The following is a 19,542-nucleotide window of genomic DNA, read 5'->3' on the forward strand; positions in this document are numbered from 1 at the left end:
ATGAGTCACATAATTTGTTGGAATGGACAATCCAACAACATGCCAAGCCATTGACAACTGCAATGAAGATTTACTTGGTATTAAATTCCCCTCAGATAAAAAAAGTGTCCACAAGTGATGTCGCTGCTAAAGCTATCTCCTTGAAACAATAAATTCCTTGACATTATTCTTTGTCAAGGGACATATTCCTTCCTTAGAATGATTTGGCATCAGAAAATTGTTAACAACAAACTGTGAAACAGACAAAGACACTATATATATCAAGAAACCAGGAATTGTCATCGGATTGCTTGCGAGGAACTTGCATGATCAACTGTCATCAGGAACGCAGCATGGTTTTATTTAAGTTCCGGTCATGGCTAAATTGTATCGCTTGCTTGCGTGGCAAGGAAGAAAATATGGTTTTGATTGGAAATGAGGAAAAATGCCTGTCAAGACGATTTATGAGTTGTTGATTTTTGTGCATTCTGAGCATGAACAAAATTATGCGACCAGTTTATATGTAGGATTGGGATTTGTTCACTGTCGTTTAAGGTGCAATTGTAATCTGTTCAGGAAATATTTTTGTGAATATTTTTGTCAGCTGCTGGAAATCATTCAAGGTATTTCTGAGGCTAAGCGTAGAGTGTGCATATCGGTTGATAAATAAAATTGTCTATTTATATCACCTTGAAAAACTATTGTCTCTCCGAACATTCAAGTTGTAATCACCAATAAGACTCTTCCACAAACCTTTTCACAGTGGGAGCATTCTTCAGATTTTCCCCATAGACTGGTTCTAGGCCCAGGAAATGGACTCGAGAGTGTCTGAAATAAGCCTTAGTCTTCCTTTGCAATCAAGCTAAAATAAATATGTTTTAAATAAATCTTATCACACATATTTCCTTTTACAAATTTTGCTGAAAGATTCATAAACTAACATCAAAAGTATTGTTATTGTTTTTTATATAGATCTAGCCATTGGCTTTATTCCTTTTATCAAGCTATAATTTCCTTGTCAAACTTGATCTGTTACTAGAAAACAACTTACAGTGAATAATGACACTAAATGACATTAAGTAGATCTGATGAAGTCTTGAAAAAAAAAACATAAATAAAACTGGGCTTTTAATTCGGACATCTTAATTGCCTCAAATGACCCAAATGATGATCCAGAGTTGGTGAACAACAGGGGCAATGTTTCTGGCCATCTAATCTGCAGCTATCAGTGGCCATTTGCAACAAGGGAGACAAATGTGATCTGTCACTTCAAACCTCGCAAATGTATTTAAGATGGCTATTACTTCTAGGTACTGATGATTGGTCAGAGAGGACTTTATGATGAAAAATGGGGAAAGTAGTGCAGGCTACTACACATGCACCTATTATTATACTGAGACCCTTAAACAAGCATTCCTCCCTGCTGAAAAGAGGGTCTGGTTGATAGTGGGATAGAAGGCACCCAACTATGTCTGTAATTACAAGTGTTTGCCTTGCAGTCCTTAAATGACTTTTCATGCTGATGTGTTTTTGTGAATGGTGGTAATAAACCTAAGATGGCTTGCCCAAAGGAAGAAGCACACTTGAAAATGTCCATGGTATTAAGTACGATTTATTTATTCAGTATGAAACATATACATGTTTCATTCAAAGGAAAAGTTAAGGTTATCCTATAAATAAGCATTTAAATGAGATTGAGTGATGTAGTATGTGTTGGTTACAGCCTTTACATGTGTAAATGGGTCTTATATGCCATATGCAACCATCATAGTTCCAGACACGCAGCTTGCACATCTGCGCAGTTTGGCCTGAAGCTACCCTATGCATTAATGAGACCTCAAACCTTTTGATTTTATAGCGGACAGCTCAGCCCCAGACCTGGTCTGAATCTACGTTGGATGCACATGGCATAAGACGCTTTTTGTATGACGCAGGTTAAATCTTCTGACCATTATTCTGTATAGGGTATAAATATGGGATTAATTAATAATGTTGGTGATACTATATCGTGTAGACCACATTTTACGACACATGGAATATTGGAGAAAAAATAATAAATTCATGATAGAATCTTTGCAATTAATGCTGGAAATCGGAAAAGCTCTCATAAAGTTCTCCAGATAACCAGATTTTTTCATGTAATCCCCACATTCTAACTAATAAAGTCACATAAATAATATCTCTTCATCAGAATGGTGACATTTCACATTAGGGCACAGTTTTTATGAATAAAACATGATAAAAGAGAAGGAGAGCAGTATGCCCAGACAGTGGACACCAGTTCAGTAGATGGACATTTTGATCCAGAACATTAGAAGCTTGCATTTAAGAGTTCTATTAATGCCTCTCATTGACTCTGATCATTAGAGAAGTCTGTTTCAAATGATTAAGGCTATTGAGTTATATAATCATGTAGGGGTTTTCTATAAAGGGATTGGAAGCTCTATGGCAAGGATTTTTTTTCACATTTGAAGTTGTTCAAACTATTTCCTTGTAATGAAATAGCTTGAGAGGAAAGAAAATATTTTGAATCTAGTTTGAATACTCACGTAATTTAGTGATGATATGTTAATTCAAATTAATGAAATTAAATTAGAGTTCCACAATCTGCGCGAATTGAGCTGATGGATAATCTTGTAAAGAAAGTGTTGCTATAGATTCAGCATCATGGCTGTGGTTAAGAATTCCAATGAAACCCATGTTGCTTCTGAAAAAATAGAGATAATAATTTTGCATAATTGCATGGGGAGAAAAAGAATAAAACTGTGAAGATCTTGTTTAGGGATGATTGGATTTAAGAGCAACTTAATACCGCCATTATAATGTATCAGCAGACATGGGAGTGAATTATATGCGGGAATCTTCTTAGGACGCGCAATTTGTCAGCGTTAACAAGCATGCTAGGAACATGCTGGTCGCCTTTCAGAATCTTAGGCTTAGTTGTGGCAAGAAGGGGAATCAATTATTGCATGGTACTGTACATTTTGATGACATTAGGTGGGTAGCTCATTCCCATACTTTAAAGCATACCTTAAGTTTCAAACGTCAATAACATCCTTAAATTACTTTAGGTAATGCACAACCTGTTTTCATTCCACCCATCATTTAGTCTACCTTGATCTGTAACTATCACCATATCCATAAGCTTCTCACATTGGGTGGCCATAAGCATAGACCCACTTCTCACATTGGGTGGCCATAAGCATAGACCCACTTCTCACATTGGGTGGCCATAAGCATAGACCCACTTCTCACATTGGGTGGCCATAAGCATAGACCCACTTCTCACATTGGGTGGCCATAAGCATAGACCCACTTCTCACATTGGGTGGCCATAAGCATAGACCCACTTCTCACATTAGGTGGTCATAAGCATAGACCCACTTCTCACATTGGGTGGCCATAAGCATAGACCCACTTCTCACATTGGGTGGCCATAAGCATAGACCGACATTGATAAACTTTGTATATATAATCCCTTTACCACTTAGATACGTATTTTGACGCATTTGTGGTCCCTTGAAAGTAAAATTTTATAAAAGGCCTTTCTTACTTGATTCATTTTAGTTTGAAAGGCTTCATTTCCAACCATAAGATACTGATGAGCAGCAAACAACATTACACCTGAACAGACTGTGAGTTACTCGCTTGCTGTTCAGGTTTTATGTTGTTTGGCATATGTACTTTGCTTCTGAGTGAGAAAGGGTTAAACAATAAAATCCACAAAACAACATGATGTCCATCATTACTCCAATCATTGACATGAATCTCATTTTTGTATTCTATTTTTATTGTTTTTACTAACATTTTATACTTGAAAGTTTTTTTCAACATTTGAATCCAAGTTACACTCAATGAACTGCACAATATGATCATTAAATTCCAGAATAACCTTATGGAATGTTATTATTCATTATATTCAGCATCATGCCTTAAACATGACAACAAGCACAGCATAAAACACAAAGATTAAGGCAAAACATTCTCTGGAAAAGTTTGACACACAATTTATAGCATCATTAAGACTGCAGGGCAGAGAGTGTTATGCTGCTCAATGTTTCATAACAATGTGTTGCACATCATTTGAACATGCACCTCAACTCTAGCTTCAAGCAGATGAGGGCATTGTTTGGAAATTATTGCCTCCACAAGGACTTCTCTTGAAAAGGAGCAGATGGATATGATAGCCTTGATTTTTTACAACTTGGAAGAGTTATTAAGAAATTAAAAGATTTAGCACTCATTAGTATGCATTTCATTTGAGAATTGGAATAACATTCAGTCATTTCAAATCTATTAAACTTAAATGCATTTGTATGTGCCCCAGTCTATACTGGGGAACATATTGTTTTTGCCCTGTCTGTTTGTTGGTTTGTTTGCGTCAAACTTTAACATTGGCCATAACTTTGGCATTCATGTGTATCTCATGGAGCTGCACATTTTGAGTGGTGAAAGGTCAAGGACATCCTTCAAGGTCAAAGGTCAAATATACGTGGGGGGGGGGGGGAACATAGTGTTTCACAAACACATCTTGTTTTTTTAATATTTATAAAATTCCCTCCTTTCTATCATTTAACATAAAATCCAATTGTTTTAAATATTTTATTAGATATGTAGTTTAAACATAAAAATAATTTTGTTTGATTGTGAATGATTGATTTTCTACAAACAATAAAGCTAGAATAAACAATTTATTTATATCTGTTATACTTTTAACTTGCCGACATTAAATATGGAATGATTTAAATATTTTAAAGTGCAGAATGAGTTTAAGTAATAAAAAAATGTACAAAACAGCAAACAAAGTTTATATTGCAGAAAATCACTCCAAATCATTTCAGGAGGCCATTTTGATCTGCTGCTTTGTTCTTCTGTCATGCAGAAGGTCATGTGACCTCAATTTACAACCAACCAATCAAATTAATTAGATTATTTGCTGCATCAATCCGTCATATGGGTGATGGTCAAGTGCAAAGTCCTGTATGGAATTTTTTTTAATATAAAGTGATCAATGAAAACAATGTTTGCAAAAGGGTTAAAATGTTCAGGAAACAAGCACCATTGCCTAGAGTGACCTTAAATGGCCGAATCTTAATTGAAATCAGGAGTCCTTGTATCCAGGGATATAATGGACATTCTTGGATATTTCCATTCTATAGGCTAGCACATAAACGGTTAAATTGACTTGTCACGTTTTATTTATGGTCTTGGTCAGAGAGCTGATCAAAATTGTCTGGTCAGAATAGGTTGGAGGAGATATGCTATGTTCTGATCGATGGCTTATGTTAGAATAGAATATACTTTGTCACTATGATCGAGACTTCTTTGTTACTGAGCTTTTTTTTAGCTCTTCATAATATTGTGGGTACAAACAAGAATTGAAATTCTTGCAATGTCTGTATTTTTCTGACAGCATTTGTTGTTTTATTAAACCAAAAAACCTTGCTAACTTGGAAAAAAAAAGAAGAAAATACACCTCATATAAAAAGTTTTACCTTTCAAAAAATATTTTATTGACCAATCTGTCCAGATTATTTTAATATTAAAATAGTCCTTATAGTATTGTTTGCTTTTAAAATCTTTATTTGTGGAGGGGTCTCAACACAGCCAGGTAGACTGAGAGAGGCAAAACAAATTTTTGACCTCCCTTGGGGAACATATTCTGCTGTCTGGTTGCTTGTCAAGTACCTGATCCCATGTTCTTAATGCTGCCTTAATTAAGCAACAGGTTTGGAGACTGCAGTTGGCGTTTGAATGTGGCTATCCAATAATATTCTTGAAAATTGTACATGAGGTGTAAAATGTGTGGAACAAAATTCCAATGAAAAGTCATTTAAAGTGAAAAGCAGGTTAAAACAGCAACCCTGAACAAATATCTGTAACCTGCCTAACTAAAGTTGTGGTTTGAAAAGATCCATAATAATTCATGACAATTGTAATTTATGGAATGATTCCTTGTGAATGTTTCAACATTATCTTGTGTGTTTTCTGTTTTAAAACTTCTTTTAAATTTTGTAATTATCTGCAAAATTTCTTTAAATGGATTTTTGCTCTAAAACCTTGATAGTTCTTACTAGATTTTCTAAATTTTTATTGATGAAGTGTACTTTAATACAGTATTAAAATTCTTGAATTGAAATGGGAACTTTATTAAATAATTAATCAGATTTCAGCTGTTTAGCTTATTTTGTATAGTTTGTGTGACTGTCCTATAAAGTAAAGCATGGAAGGGATATTCAGTAATATTATCATGATTTCCACTGAGTTCAGTGTTGCAAATAAATAAAAAATTCTTAAACCTGTTTAGACAGAATTAGCAAATTAATATGGATTATGTAATATAGAAGAATGAACAAATCCGAATTTAAAAAATGACATTGATTATCTAAATAAATAATTTAAGAAAAAGATGATATTTTGTTTGCAATTCATAATATATTTTAGCAAATTTTGCTTTTGAAAGCAAAAAAAACTGTTACATATAGTACATCTTTGCTGGAAGGCCGGAAATCATTGCCGGGAATTCAAATCTTGAAACATAAGAGACATTTCTTACTGCTGTTCTTCATGGGAAGAACTCCCTGCTCTTTACAAAACACAGTTATCAGGAAAGAAACATTTATTTTCCGACTGTGTTAATTTGAGGTTTATGTTGATATTGCAGTGATTTTGATGACTGTCAGATAGAAGCACATTATCTGAATCTGTTGTCCTGAATTAAGGTTCTGTAAGTAGTCAGACTTGATTGGCAACATATCTGGAATTTCACCATAACATATCTGAATGTAAGCTTATAGGAATTTTTTCCAGCATTTTCTGATTTGCATGATAACCTCCCGTTCTCACAGAGCTGCGACTTTATGACGATCATCCAGATCAAGCCACGATCTGAAAAAGGTTCATGGATCGGGGCGGATCGAGGCCGATCGTAGTCTACAGTACAGCCAAAGCGGAACAAACGTATTTCGCGATCCGCGGCGGCAAGGCGAAACGAGTCGATGCCGCGTCAGTCGTTGAAGCCGCGTCAGTATGCGGCGGCAAGTCGCATTTCGCCGCGAAACTTCGCATCTGTCCGCCGAGGCATGCCGCGGTCCGCGACATGATGCCGAGTCGATGCGATCATGAAATATTTTTTTTTTTAATTATTAGTTACATGTAGTTAACAAATTTTGAAAGAACAATTATAATAATAATTAAAATCATAATAAATTTATTGTGCGCGGATTGTATTAGCATATACATGTAAGCATAGTTAATGTGTCTGGCCAATTATTAAGTTTGTTTCCCGCCTGTAGCGTATGTATTTCACACATAAACAAGGTCACGTAATTATGTTTTCGCACATACAAGTGGTCAAGGCTCCAGCATATGGTGGATTTATAAATTAATTGCATGTTGATTCCGCTATTATATTTTAGCTGAGAAAATTAGCAGTTTGAAGCCACATCAATAATCAAGACGGTGACGACGTATTTGTAGTTTTGTTAATTATCAGCTTATTATAACTATTGTTTGAATATGCGTTTATAAACACGTTTTATTTTGTTCATATTATACAGTTAATATCGCTACTAATTACCCGATAATCCCGTATATTCCAGTTTTAAAGCAAATGCTGGTAAATATTTACGATACACAAACATTCTCGATATTTCCTTATGTATCAAATACATTTTGGCATTTGTTACTATTTATAGAGATGATGAAATAACGTCTAATCGGGGCGTTTTTTTTCTCCACTGAACACGCGATTTACGCCTGACGTGATGTTCATGTATTTATACAACACAAAATACACCCAAACTTTCCAAACGACGTTCTACATGTCTGCATAATTCTCGCGCGCTTTTTATGAAACAAAGGATATTTTAGCACTGTTTATTTGACGCTAGAATTTGCCAAAGGACGCATTAGCATTAAAATTCGGAAGTGTGTTTCGGATTACAAATTTAATAATGATAATCGAACGAATCATAAACAGTTGCGCGTAATTAATTCTACGCTACACATACATGTATGTACATGTAGGTGGATATCTTTTCACTCGATCCGCCGCATACGTATGTGGCGGATTTACTCCGCGAAAGTACGCGTGGTTAATACAGACTCGGCGTCGTTGCGCGGATCGATGCCGAGTGCCACGGCGATACGCCGCGTGAACACACGATTCGGCCGCCGCGGACTAATAATCTGGCCGTGGCGTAGCCGCGGATTATGTTTGTGCCGCTTTGGCTGTACTGTAAATCGAGCAATTTGGCTCTTTGTGTTTTTTATTCTTGTCTCTCGTTGGCCAGGATCCTGCTACGCTTGTTTTGAGCATGTTAAAAAAAACGTGGCGAGAGCGTACAGCTCTCCGATCATGAAGACTCTACCGCGATCATACTGTGCTTATGAAGACTCCACTACATTTCTCCTGCGATTAGGCAAGATTGGCCGCATTTTAGGCCACGCTTTGATCGTAGTAGAAGCTGTGTCTTTGTGTGAACGGGGGGTAATATAGAATCATTAATCCATAGTGAAGACTGAATTGTGGGCTTTGATGCTTTTTCAGTAAAATAGTTGACACATTTGACATGCTGTTTAGTTTATAATATGTTGATATATCCCAATCATTGAAATTGTTGCAGGTCTTTACAGTTCTCACTTTAAAGTGTTTTTATGTATTAAAAAAAGCTCCATGGCCTAAAGACAGTGCTTATCTTTCAAGAGAAATTTGACAGTCATACATTTTTGTGATGACTCTCAAATTGCTGGAGTTTATATTTTTACATATTTTATCTTTATTAATACATTATCAGCCAATGTCAACAATTATTTAAATTTAGAGTGCATCCAATTATCAGTTTAAATTAAAACATCATCCCAAGGATTTCTGCAGGCACTAAGACAAATATCACCCTGAATTAAAATTAAAAAAAAATCATGCTATTTTCATGCTACACATGTTCTGTTGGACAATTTTCATCACAGTGTAATAGCATTTCATCTCAAATTTGCATACACTAATGACAGAATGCGTAGAATTAATTATTCGGTTTTTTTTCCTCATGAAATTACTCCGTCCTTATTTGATTGTCTTCGTTAATCATGTGACCAAAAGCTCGCAATTCCAAGCATGCCTCTTCCTGACTCAGACTTACTCATTGCTGATCTGTATTCTACAAGTGCATACAGATATTTAGCCGCGCGGAAATGATGGGGCTTTATTACAAGTCTGGAGATGTCAGTGGTGCTGGAGACTTTTTAATAAAATCCTTCGTGACAGTTTTACTCTTACTTCAGAAATGTTTCCCATTGAAATTGCTTCATGTTAATGCTATTATGGACAAACATGCTTTGGTGTGATATTACCTATACATCAATTGATGGCAGACCTTTTCAGACATTTGATTGAAAAGTAAAGTATAGCATAATTCTGTTCATGTATTCCCATTGAGTTGAGACAAATTGACATTAAAGTCACTTTACCTTTTCACACTGGTGTGATGTTATTGTAAGCAGTTATTGAGGATCATTAGGTATTAACCCTTTGCATGCTGGGAAATTTGTCATCTGCTAAAATGTATTCTGCTGAATTTCTAAAATTAGCATTTTCTTCGATTTTTTTCAAAGAACACTATCAGAATAGCAAACAGTTTGGATCCTGATGAGACGCCACGTTCTGTGGCGTCTCATCTGGATCCAAACTGTTTGCAAAGGCCTTCAAAATTCGGTTCCCGCACTGTAAGGGTTAATATAAATAAAGTACAATACAAGAACACAAACTATCTGCCCAAACACGTTGAAAACATTGCATTAAGTGTGCTTATTGTGCACTGTAATCTTAATGCCTGAAACCTATATGATTTAATAGATGTTATAAGAATATCTTATTCCCCATAGAGTTTACATTCGCAATTTTGTAATGTTACTTATTTATTTAAGAGTATTTGCGTGCATAAGATATGGAGTCTAGAAGCATGTTTATGTGCTTCAAACGCCTTACATGATGCTTAAATGTATGCCGAACAGCTATAAACGTGTTCTTAAAATGATATGAATTTGTGGTACTGGTTGTAGAAAATAATTGGGGCATTGTAGTGGTGGTGTAGTTTTTCATTGAATCTTTATGGGAATTCTAGACCTTTAGATGTCTACACTGGCACTATAGATAAATAATGAAAGAGACTTTTCCCATATCTGGCAATTAACATCATTGCCGTGGTCCAGCACTGGATGTAAATCTGGTTTAATGCCATTGTTATCAGAACAGTCTATGCCCTAGAGATTTTACATACTCTATTTTGTACTAGAACTTTCTTTATTTTCAAGTACTTGCCTATATATGGATAAAATTCATTGTTTAGTAAATTGATGGTTTATTTAAATAAAAAACTACATAAGTTTGCTATTATCTTTCTTTAAACTTTAGTGAAGATATTTCTTTGTTACTTTTGTTTATCACAAATTTTTTATTGTTTTCCATCCTATAATAGAATGGTCTTATTTTTAGGGTGGCATATAGCATTTGAACTGTCTGTCCGTCAGTTCGTCCGAAAAATTTAACATAACTTTTGCAATATTGAAGATAGCAACTTGATATTTGGCATGCATGTGTATCTCATGGAGCTGCACATTTTGAGTGTTGAAAAGTCAAGGTCAAGTCATCCTTTAAGGTCAAAAGTAACAAGAACTATCTTTAAAAAAGATAAACGGCGTTGATAGTTCAATGAATGAGATCAATGATAGCAAATGTCTTTTTCTGTGCAGTTCTTAGCTGCATCACACGCAGTAAGGGATGTTACGCGGAGTTTTCGCGGCTTATTTTACATTATTACATATTGCATATTGCTGGTCATAAACCTTTAGATACAAAACAGAAAACCAAAAGAAGAATGGAAGTTAAACTTAAACATATGAGTCAACCGGCCACACGCGAAGTATCCGTATTTATAGGCGCGTTCTTCGAACAAACCTGTTTTAGTGGTTTGTCAGACATTGCAGGGAGATAATTTCTAAACCTGCCAAATGATATATTGAAATTTTATTTCAAAGCGGCGCAATATGGGGCCTAGTGCTTCTGACAAACACATCTCTTGTTATTTTTTATGTTTAGAATGTAATGGTTTTGTTCTTCATCGTAATATTACTTTGCATTGAAACAGTAAACAGGTGGAAATTAATATGTTTATGAGCTGGGCTCAGGGAAGACCTTAATGCATGTGCAAAGTGTCCTCCCAGATTAGCCTGTGCAGTCTTCGCAGGGTATTGGTATACTGCACCAATAATGTTCTGGTATACTGTACTAATTGGATACTGTGATACTATACTAATAGGAAACTGGCATACTTGACTTTATAGATACTGGAATATCACACTAATAAGTTACTGCAACACTATACTGATAGGGTACTTGTAACCTATACTTATAGGGAACAGGGATTATATCTTAACTAATATGGTACTAAAATAATAAAATAAAATAATAAGGTACTTGTATACACTACACTCAGCTATTTTATTGCCCCATTGGGAAAAGTACTGGTACCAGCTAGCCCAATTGGGAAAAATATGCCCGAAAAACCCTGAAATTGGTAAAATTCGCATTGTGAAGTCTTCATTATTGGGAAATTGGTGAAATTGGGATTTTTTAACAGCAATTGGAATATTTGTAGTTTTTTTCTAATTGGGAAAAGTGCTATTTTCGGGTACTATATAAAGAAGGAAATGAATTGCTGACACATAATAGTGTGGTCTAAGAATTCAAAATAGTTTCAATAGCTGTAAATGTTTGTGTTTTCAGGCGATGATGAAGTGCTGATCACGAGCCCACCTATCAACACCGAGGCACAGCAAGGGGCCGAGGTCAAGTTCACGTGTTACGTCAGTGTCCCGGAGCACCTTAAAGCAGAAAATCTGCGCGTGAAATGGAAGCATAACGGACACTACATACACGCCAGTGATGCCGCAAAAGAAGCCAAAGACGAAACGGAGCAACTGGGGCAGTACATGGCAAAAGGGTCTGAGAGATTTCAGACAGAAGGGGTAAACAAGTACCTTGCCATGGACCGGGGCCAGATATTCTATATAAACAATGTGGAAGCGAACGATGGTGGAACGTATACATGTATTGTGCATGTAGGACATTTAACTGTTGGACTGTCCAGTGCAAAACTTGTTGTCATTGGTGAGTGCTGTGTGTTGTCTTTTTTCATAGATTTGTCACTTGTTTTTTTTTTGTTCCAGATTTGGAATTAAAAAATTTAAAGTTATCCACAGGTTTTAATCCAGGAATAATTTCGATCTATCAAAAATCACGAATAGTTTTGCCTGTTTCTTTTAAAATTATTAACACGAAACATGTTTAATTGCCCTAACACTCAATAAACATGTTATGGTTATTTTATCCACCTCAAAAGTAAACAAAATATTAAAATGTTTTATTGTTTTTGTGCCCCCCGAAGGAGGGCATATACTCAAGTGTTCGCACTGTCCGTCTGTCTGTCTGTCTGTCACACTTTGCGTTTAGGTTTCGAAAATTGCTCATAACTTCTATGTCGCTTCAGATGTAACATTCATATTTGGTATGCATTTGTATATGGACAATAACTTTCCATACGCATACAAATTTTGCCCCTTTGACCTTGACCTTGAACTTAGGGTCCGCGTTTAGGTTTCGAAACATGCTCATGCTAATAATGTTTTGGCGTTGTCCGTCCGTCCGTCTTTCTGTCCGGCCGTCCGTCTGTCCGTCTGGCACTTTTGTGTTCGGAGCCATATCTTGGAAGTGCTTTGGCGGATTTCAATGAAACTTGGTATGAGTTTATATATGGATAAGAGGATGATGCATGCCTAATGGCATTGTACACAATCTGTTAATAACAGATTTATGGCCCTTTGTATCTTGGAAAAATGCTTTTTTGTGTCAGGAGCCATATCTGTGAAGTGCTGTGGCGGATTTCATTTTAACTTGGTATGAGTATATATATGGATAAGAGGATGATGCATGCCAAATGGCATTGTACACCATTGGATAATAAAGGAGTTATGGCCCTTTGTATCTTTAAAAAATGCTTTTTTGAGTGTCTAATATAACACTTTTGTGTCCAGAAGCATATTGGTGGGGGATATCAATTCAACGAATTTGCTTATTTATTATTTATAATTGAAATTATTGTCTTAAATTTATTAAAGAAACATTAAGAATACTGTGACAGAACAGGGTTTCTACTTGAAAATTCTCAACTAAGTTTATAGAGGCTGCAGTTAAATGTGTATCGCTATTTATACAGGTGGGTTGACTTGATGTATGACAGTATTCGATTTAAATAAATATAATTCTTTTGACATTAAATTGTTTCAAGTCTCATTTTCATTTTGTAAATGTTATGGGTATCACTTGCAAATACACAATAAAACATATTTATGATCACCATAAAACACATAAATTCTTGTTTTCATTTTGTGATGTCTAGCGCTAATATTTTATTTCTCAGTAATTTTTAGAGAATCTTTGAAATTTGGCCTCATCTGTGAAAAGCCTGTCTATTGTGTCTTTATATTTTGATGATTTGTTTCATCGTTACAAATTATGCAAAAATTGATATGCACAGTATTTTATAAAGAGAAAATCTGAAAGTTTCATTTTTATTCCATGATCTAAAACAACATCTTAAATGACATTTGTTCATTATTTTAAGCACTATTACAGATTATTTTCTAATTAAAATGTTTAACACTGTACAGTTAATGCACGAGAAAAGATTAATTTGAGCATTTCAGGTTCCAAATTTGGCCTCGAAACAACAATTATTTTCCTGATCCTCCATGGTTATAAATTCAGTATCATTCTTCATACAACTAAGACAAGTTGTAATGTTTTTTATGCACCCGGTAGGGTAGCATATAGCAGTTGAACTGTCCGTCAGTCAGTATGTCAGTTTGTCAGTGTGTAAGTATGTGTGTATGTCAGTATGTCCGTCCGTCCGAAAAAAACTTTAACATTGGCCATAACTTTTTCACTATTTAAGATAGCAACTTGATATTTGGCATGCATGTGTATCTCATGGAGCTGAACATTTTGAGTGGTGAAAGGTGAAGGTCAAGGTCATCCTTCAAGGTCAAATGTCAAATATATGGCGTCTGTCCGGCCAAAAACTTTAACATTGGCCATAACTTTTTCAATATTGAAGATAGCAACTTGATATTTGGCATGCATGTGTATCTGATGAAGCTGCTTATTTTGAGTGGTGGAAGTTCAAGGTCAAGGTCATCCTTCAAAGTCAAAGGTAAAAAAAAAATTGTTTCAAAGCGGCGTTCTCATGAAGCTGCACATTTTGAGTGGTGGAAGTTCAAGGTCAAGGTCATCCTTCAAGGTCAAAGTTAAATAAAGAACTCTCTTTTTTCAAAGCTGCGTTCTCATGAAGTCGCACATTTTGAGTGGTGGAAGTTCAAGGTCAAGGTCATCCTTCAAGGTCAAATGCAAAAAAAATAATTTCAAAGTGGCGCAATAGGGGGCATTGTGTTTCTGACGAACACATCTCTTGTTTAAATTCTTTCTCTTTCAGATATTGTCAATCAATAACATTTTGACTTGACAAAACTTAATTGAATAATAAAGCGTAAACTGGAAAGTCATAGGTGTCCTGCATGGTCTTTATTTCATGTTGACGATGGTTTCACTGTACTGCATTAAAAGGATGAAGGGTTCACTGAGATGGTGTATTTCTGAACAAACAAATATTTCATTAAATGTCTGAAATGCAGACGATGGACAAGGATTATCTTAACAATAAATCAAAACAGCATTAAAGGAGATTCTAGCTTCAGTCCTATGAGATTAAAAATGTCATTCTGCATTTCAAAATAATGCATTTTTACTTTGTTCTAGGAAAAATTTGCTAAATTCATGTGTGTTAAGTGTTGTACCAGATTAGCCTGTGCAGTTTGCACAAGTGAATCGAGGACTATACTTTTCTGCCTAACCTGCATTTTTGCTAGGAAGAGACTTCCTTTAAATAAGAAATAACATAAAAGCGGAAAGACAGTCGTCTCTGATAAGCCCTCACAGACAAGACAGTCGTCTCTGATACGCCCTCACAGACAAGACAGTCGTCTCTGATACGCCCTCACAGACAAGAAAGTCGTCTCTGATAAGCCCTCACAGACAAGACAGTCGTCTCTGATACGCCCTCACAGACAAGACTGTTGTCTCTGATATGCCCTCACAGACGAGACAGTCGTCTCTGATACGCCCTCACAGACAAGACAGTTGTCTCTGATATGCCCTCACAGACAAGACAGTCGTCTCTGATACGCCCTCACAGACAAGACAGTCGTCTCTGATACGCCCTCACCGACAAGACTGTTGTCTCTGATATGGCCTCACAGACAAGACAGTCGTCTCTGATAAGCCCTCACAGACAAGACAGTCGTCTCTGTTACGCCCTCACAAACAAGACAGTCGTCTCTGATACGCCCTCACAGACAAGACAGTTGTCTCTGATAAGCCCTCACAGACAAGACAGTCGTCTCTGATACGCCCTCACAGACAAGACAGTCGTCTCTGATACGCCCTCACAGACAAGACAGTCGTCTCTGATAAGCCCTCACAGACAAGACTGTTGTATCTGATACGCCCTCACAGACAAGACAGTCGTCTCTGATACGCCCTCACAGACAAGACTGTCGTCTCTGATACGCCCTCACAGACAAGACTGTTGTCTCTGATATGCCCTCACAGACAAGACAGTTGTCTCGGATACGCCCTCACAGACAAGACAGTCGTCTCTGATATGCCCTCACAGACAAGACAGTTGTCTCTTATACGCCCTCACAGACAAGACAGTTGTCTCTGATATGCCCTCACAGACAAGACAGTTGTCTCTGATACGCCCTCACAGACAAGACAGTTGTCTCTGATATGCCCTCACAGACAAGACAGTTGTCTCTGATATGCCCTCACAGACAAGACAGTCCTCTCTGATACGCCCTCACAGACAAGACAATCGTCTCTGATACGCCCTCACAGACAAGACAGTTGTCTCTGATACGCCCTCACAGACGAGACAGTTGTCTCTGATACGCCCTCACAGACAAGACAGTCGTCTCTGGTAAGCCCTCACAGACAAGACAGTTGTCTCTGATACGCCCTCACAGACGAGACAGTCGTCTCTGATACGCCCTCACAGACAAGACAGTCGTCTCTGATACGCCCTCACAGACTGCAAAGGCTAATCTGGGATGACACTTCACATAATATATATGAATTAAGCCAAATTTTCCCATAGAGCGGCAAAAATATTTGCAGAAAGTATTTGCAGAGATTCTAACCTCAGACCAATGAGATTAAAAAATTCTCAAGCATTTGCAATTCCTCTATTCTGAGGCTAATGCATTTGATTGTGTGTATTTGCGGTACCACCAGATCCACCGAAGTACGTGTCAATAATTAAGCAAATTTAGACTTATACATTAGATTTGACATTTTCAGTGGCTCCAGATCCACCAAATGACGTTTCCATATTCAGACTGTAATGTAAGACTATTATATATAAGACTGTGTATATTTTCAGTACCGCCAGATCCACCGAAGGACGTGTCCATAATTTCGTGTGGCAACATGGCGGAGCTCCAGTGGACGCCAGGGCGTGATGGTGGGGCCAACATCACAGGCTACCTGGTCCAGTTCAATACCTCGGACAATCCTTCAGAATGGATTAACTATCACGACGAAATTCCCGGAAAAGTGCAAACAACTTACGTGAACCTACCCCCATGGGGCATGTATAACTTTCGAGTTCTAGCGCGCAATAAGGTGGACTATAGCAAGCCCAGTAACCCAACGAGGCAACCATGTACAACGCCACCTGAGCGACCGTCAACGAATCCGAAAGATGTGCGCACGCAGACACACAAGAAAGGCAAACTAATAGTCAGCTGGACGGTATGTTGATAAGTGTTATTCTTACAACTCACATTTAAAATATTTTTTTTTTGGTAACCAAACAGTAACAGTTTTGTTGTTTTTTAGCTCACCTGATTGCTCAGGTGAGCTTTTCTGACCGGTCTTTGTCCGTCCGTCCGTTGACATTTGCTTGTAAACACTCTAGAGGCCACATTTATTGTCCCATCTTCATGAAACTTGGTCAGAAGCTTTGTCCCAATGAAATCTCGGCCGAGTTCAAAACTGGGTTGTGCCGGGTCAAAAACTAGGTCACTAGGTCAAAAAAAATAAAAACCTTGTAAACACTGTAGAAGTCACATTTCATGCCCAATCTTCATGTAACTTTGTCAAAAAGTTTGTCTTAATGAACTCTTGGTTGAGTTCAAAAGTGGTTCCGATCCGTTGAAAAATATGGCCGCCAGTGGGCGGGGCAGTTTTCCTTATTTGGCTATAGAGAAACCTTATTAACTCTCTAGAAGTCACAATTTTTGCCCAATCATAATGAAAGTTGGTCAAAACATTGGTTTAATTGATGTCTTGGATGAGTTCGAAAATGGTCGAGATCGGTGATAAAACATGGCTGCCAGTGGGCGGGGCATTTTTCTCTATATGTATATAGTGGCAGTTTTCCCTATTTGGCTATAGAGAAACCTTGTAAACACTCTAGAAATCACAATTTTTGCCCAATCATCATGAAAGTTGGTCAAAACATTGGGTTATTTTATATCTCGGACGAGTTTGAAAATGGTCGGGATTGGTGAAAAAACATGGCCACCAGTGGGCGGGGCATTTTTCTCTATATGTATATTGTGGAAACATGTGAACACAGTAGAAGTCACATTTTTGGCCCAATTTTCATGAAATTTGATCAGAACATTTGTTTCCTTGATACGTGAGTTGAGTTCAAAAATGGTTCCGGTCAGTTGAATAACATGGCTGCTGGGAGGGGGGCAGTTTTCTCATTATGCCCCCCTCCCCCTTTTGAAGAAGAGGGTGTATATTGTTTTGCTCATGTCAGTCTGTCCGTCCACCAGATGGTTTCCGGATGATAACTCGAGAGCGCTTATGCCAAGGATCATGAAACTTCATAGGTACATTGATCATGACTCGCAGATGACCCTTATTGATTTTCAGGTCACTAGGTCAAAGGTCAAGGTCACGATGACCGGAAATAGTAAAATGGTTTCCAGATGATAACTCAAGGACACTTATGCCTAGGATCATGAAACTTCATAGATACATTGATCATGACTCGCAGATGACCCCTATTGATTTTCAGGTCACTAGGTCAAAGGTCAAGGTCACGGTGACCCAAAGCTGTATAATGGTTTCCGGATGATAACTCAAGAACGCTTATGCCTAGGATCATGAAACTTCATAGCTACATTGATCATGACTCGCAGATAACCCCTATTAATATTCAGGTCACTAGGTCAAAGGTCAAGGTCACGATCACCTGAAATAGTAAAATGGTTTCCGGATGATAACTCTAGAACGCTTATGCCTAGGATCATAAAACGTCATAGGTACATTGATCATGACTCGAAGATGACCCCTATTGATTTTCAGGTCACTAGGTCAAAGGTCAAGGTCACGGTGACCTGAAATAGTAAAATGGTTTCTGGATGATAACTCAAGAACGCTTATGCCTAGGATCATGAAACTTCATAGGTATATTGATCATTACTCGCAGATGACCCCTATTGATTAACAGGTCACTAGGTCAAAGGTCAAGGTCACAGTGCCAAAAAACGTATTCACACAATGGCTATCAAGGTCACGGCGACTCAACTTAGAAAAATGGTTTCCAGATGATAACTCAAGAATGCTTACGCCTAGGATCATGAAACTTCATATGTACATTGATCATGACTCGCAGATGAAATAATGATGAAACTTGACCAGGATATGTGTCTGGACAATATCTAGGTCAAGTTTGACATTTGGTAAAGATTGAATGAGCCGACTCCTCTCAGGTGAGCGAACTAGGGCCATCTTGGCCCTCTTGTTATCAATTAAATTCGGGGCCTGTTTAAAGACCCATACCCAAGTGAAATAAGTATGTACTTTTCCCCAATGGGACCGAAAAATTCCCAAACAATGGCAGTGCTCTTGTTTTAATTAGTCTAAAGATTTAGTTCGATGTTTATCAAACTCTAAAAGTTTAACTTTAGTCAATGTTATATCAAAATCACTTTTGTACTCAATTTGAAAGCATTTGTTAGACGAAAAACAACATCACTTATTTCCCAATTTAAGTCAGAAAGACCCAATTTTTCCCAATCCATGAAGGGACTCAGCCCTATTCCCAAAATAGTGGAAAAAAACACTTAGTAAGAGGAATACTATGTGTTTCATTACAAATTTCTTAAATGTCTCATAGTTTTGGTTACCCCAAAACCTGGTTTACTACTGGAGGATTCTGCAAGATGTGAAATGACAGCAAAAAGATGAAGAGTGGCTGAGGCCCATATTCAATGAACAATTCTTAGACTTCAGTCTAAGACTAAATAATATTTCTTAAATTTGAATGTTCAAGAATTGTTCAATTTTTAGCAGAACTCGTCATAAACACACCTCTATTACATCATTCTTCATGTAGCAGATTCAGTTAAGGACATTATCACCATTGGTAGCTG

The 19,542-nt window shown here is 37.1% G+C and overlaps 1 protein-coding gene across 5 annotated transcripts in view; it reads left to right on the forward strand.

The window, feature by feature from the left end:
* Positions 1–19,542, forward strand: part of LOC127876261 (neuroglian-like) — a 281,922-nt gene that overhangs the window by 125,851 nt on the left and 136,529 nt on the right. Inside the window, exons 1-2 of one of the 5 annotated variants that reach the window (XM_052421351.1) lie at positions 11,954–12,145; positions 16,533–16,903. The exons of the other annotated variants lie outside the window; for them this stretch is intronic. Coding sequence (XP_052277311.1) covers positions 11,968–12,145; positions 16,533–16,903 — 549 coding nt within the window. The 5' untranslated portion in view covers positions 11,954–11,967. Of the gene's footprint in view, positions 1–11,953; positions 12,146–16,532; positions 16,904–19,542 lie in introns of those variants that run through there. 5 annotated transcript variants of the gene reach the window in all.

The sequence above is a fragment of the Dreissena polymorpha genome, chromosome 4 (assembly GCF_020536995.1).
Source record: "Dreissena polymorpha isolate Duluth1 chromosome 4, UMN_Dpol_1.0, whole genome shotgun sequence".
In the NCBI taxonomy this organism is placed as follows: domain Eukaryota; kingdom Metazoa; phylum Mollusca; class Bivalvia; order Myida; family Dreissenidae; genus Dreissena; species Dreissena polymorpha.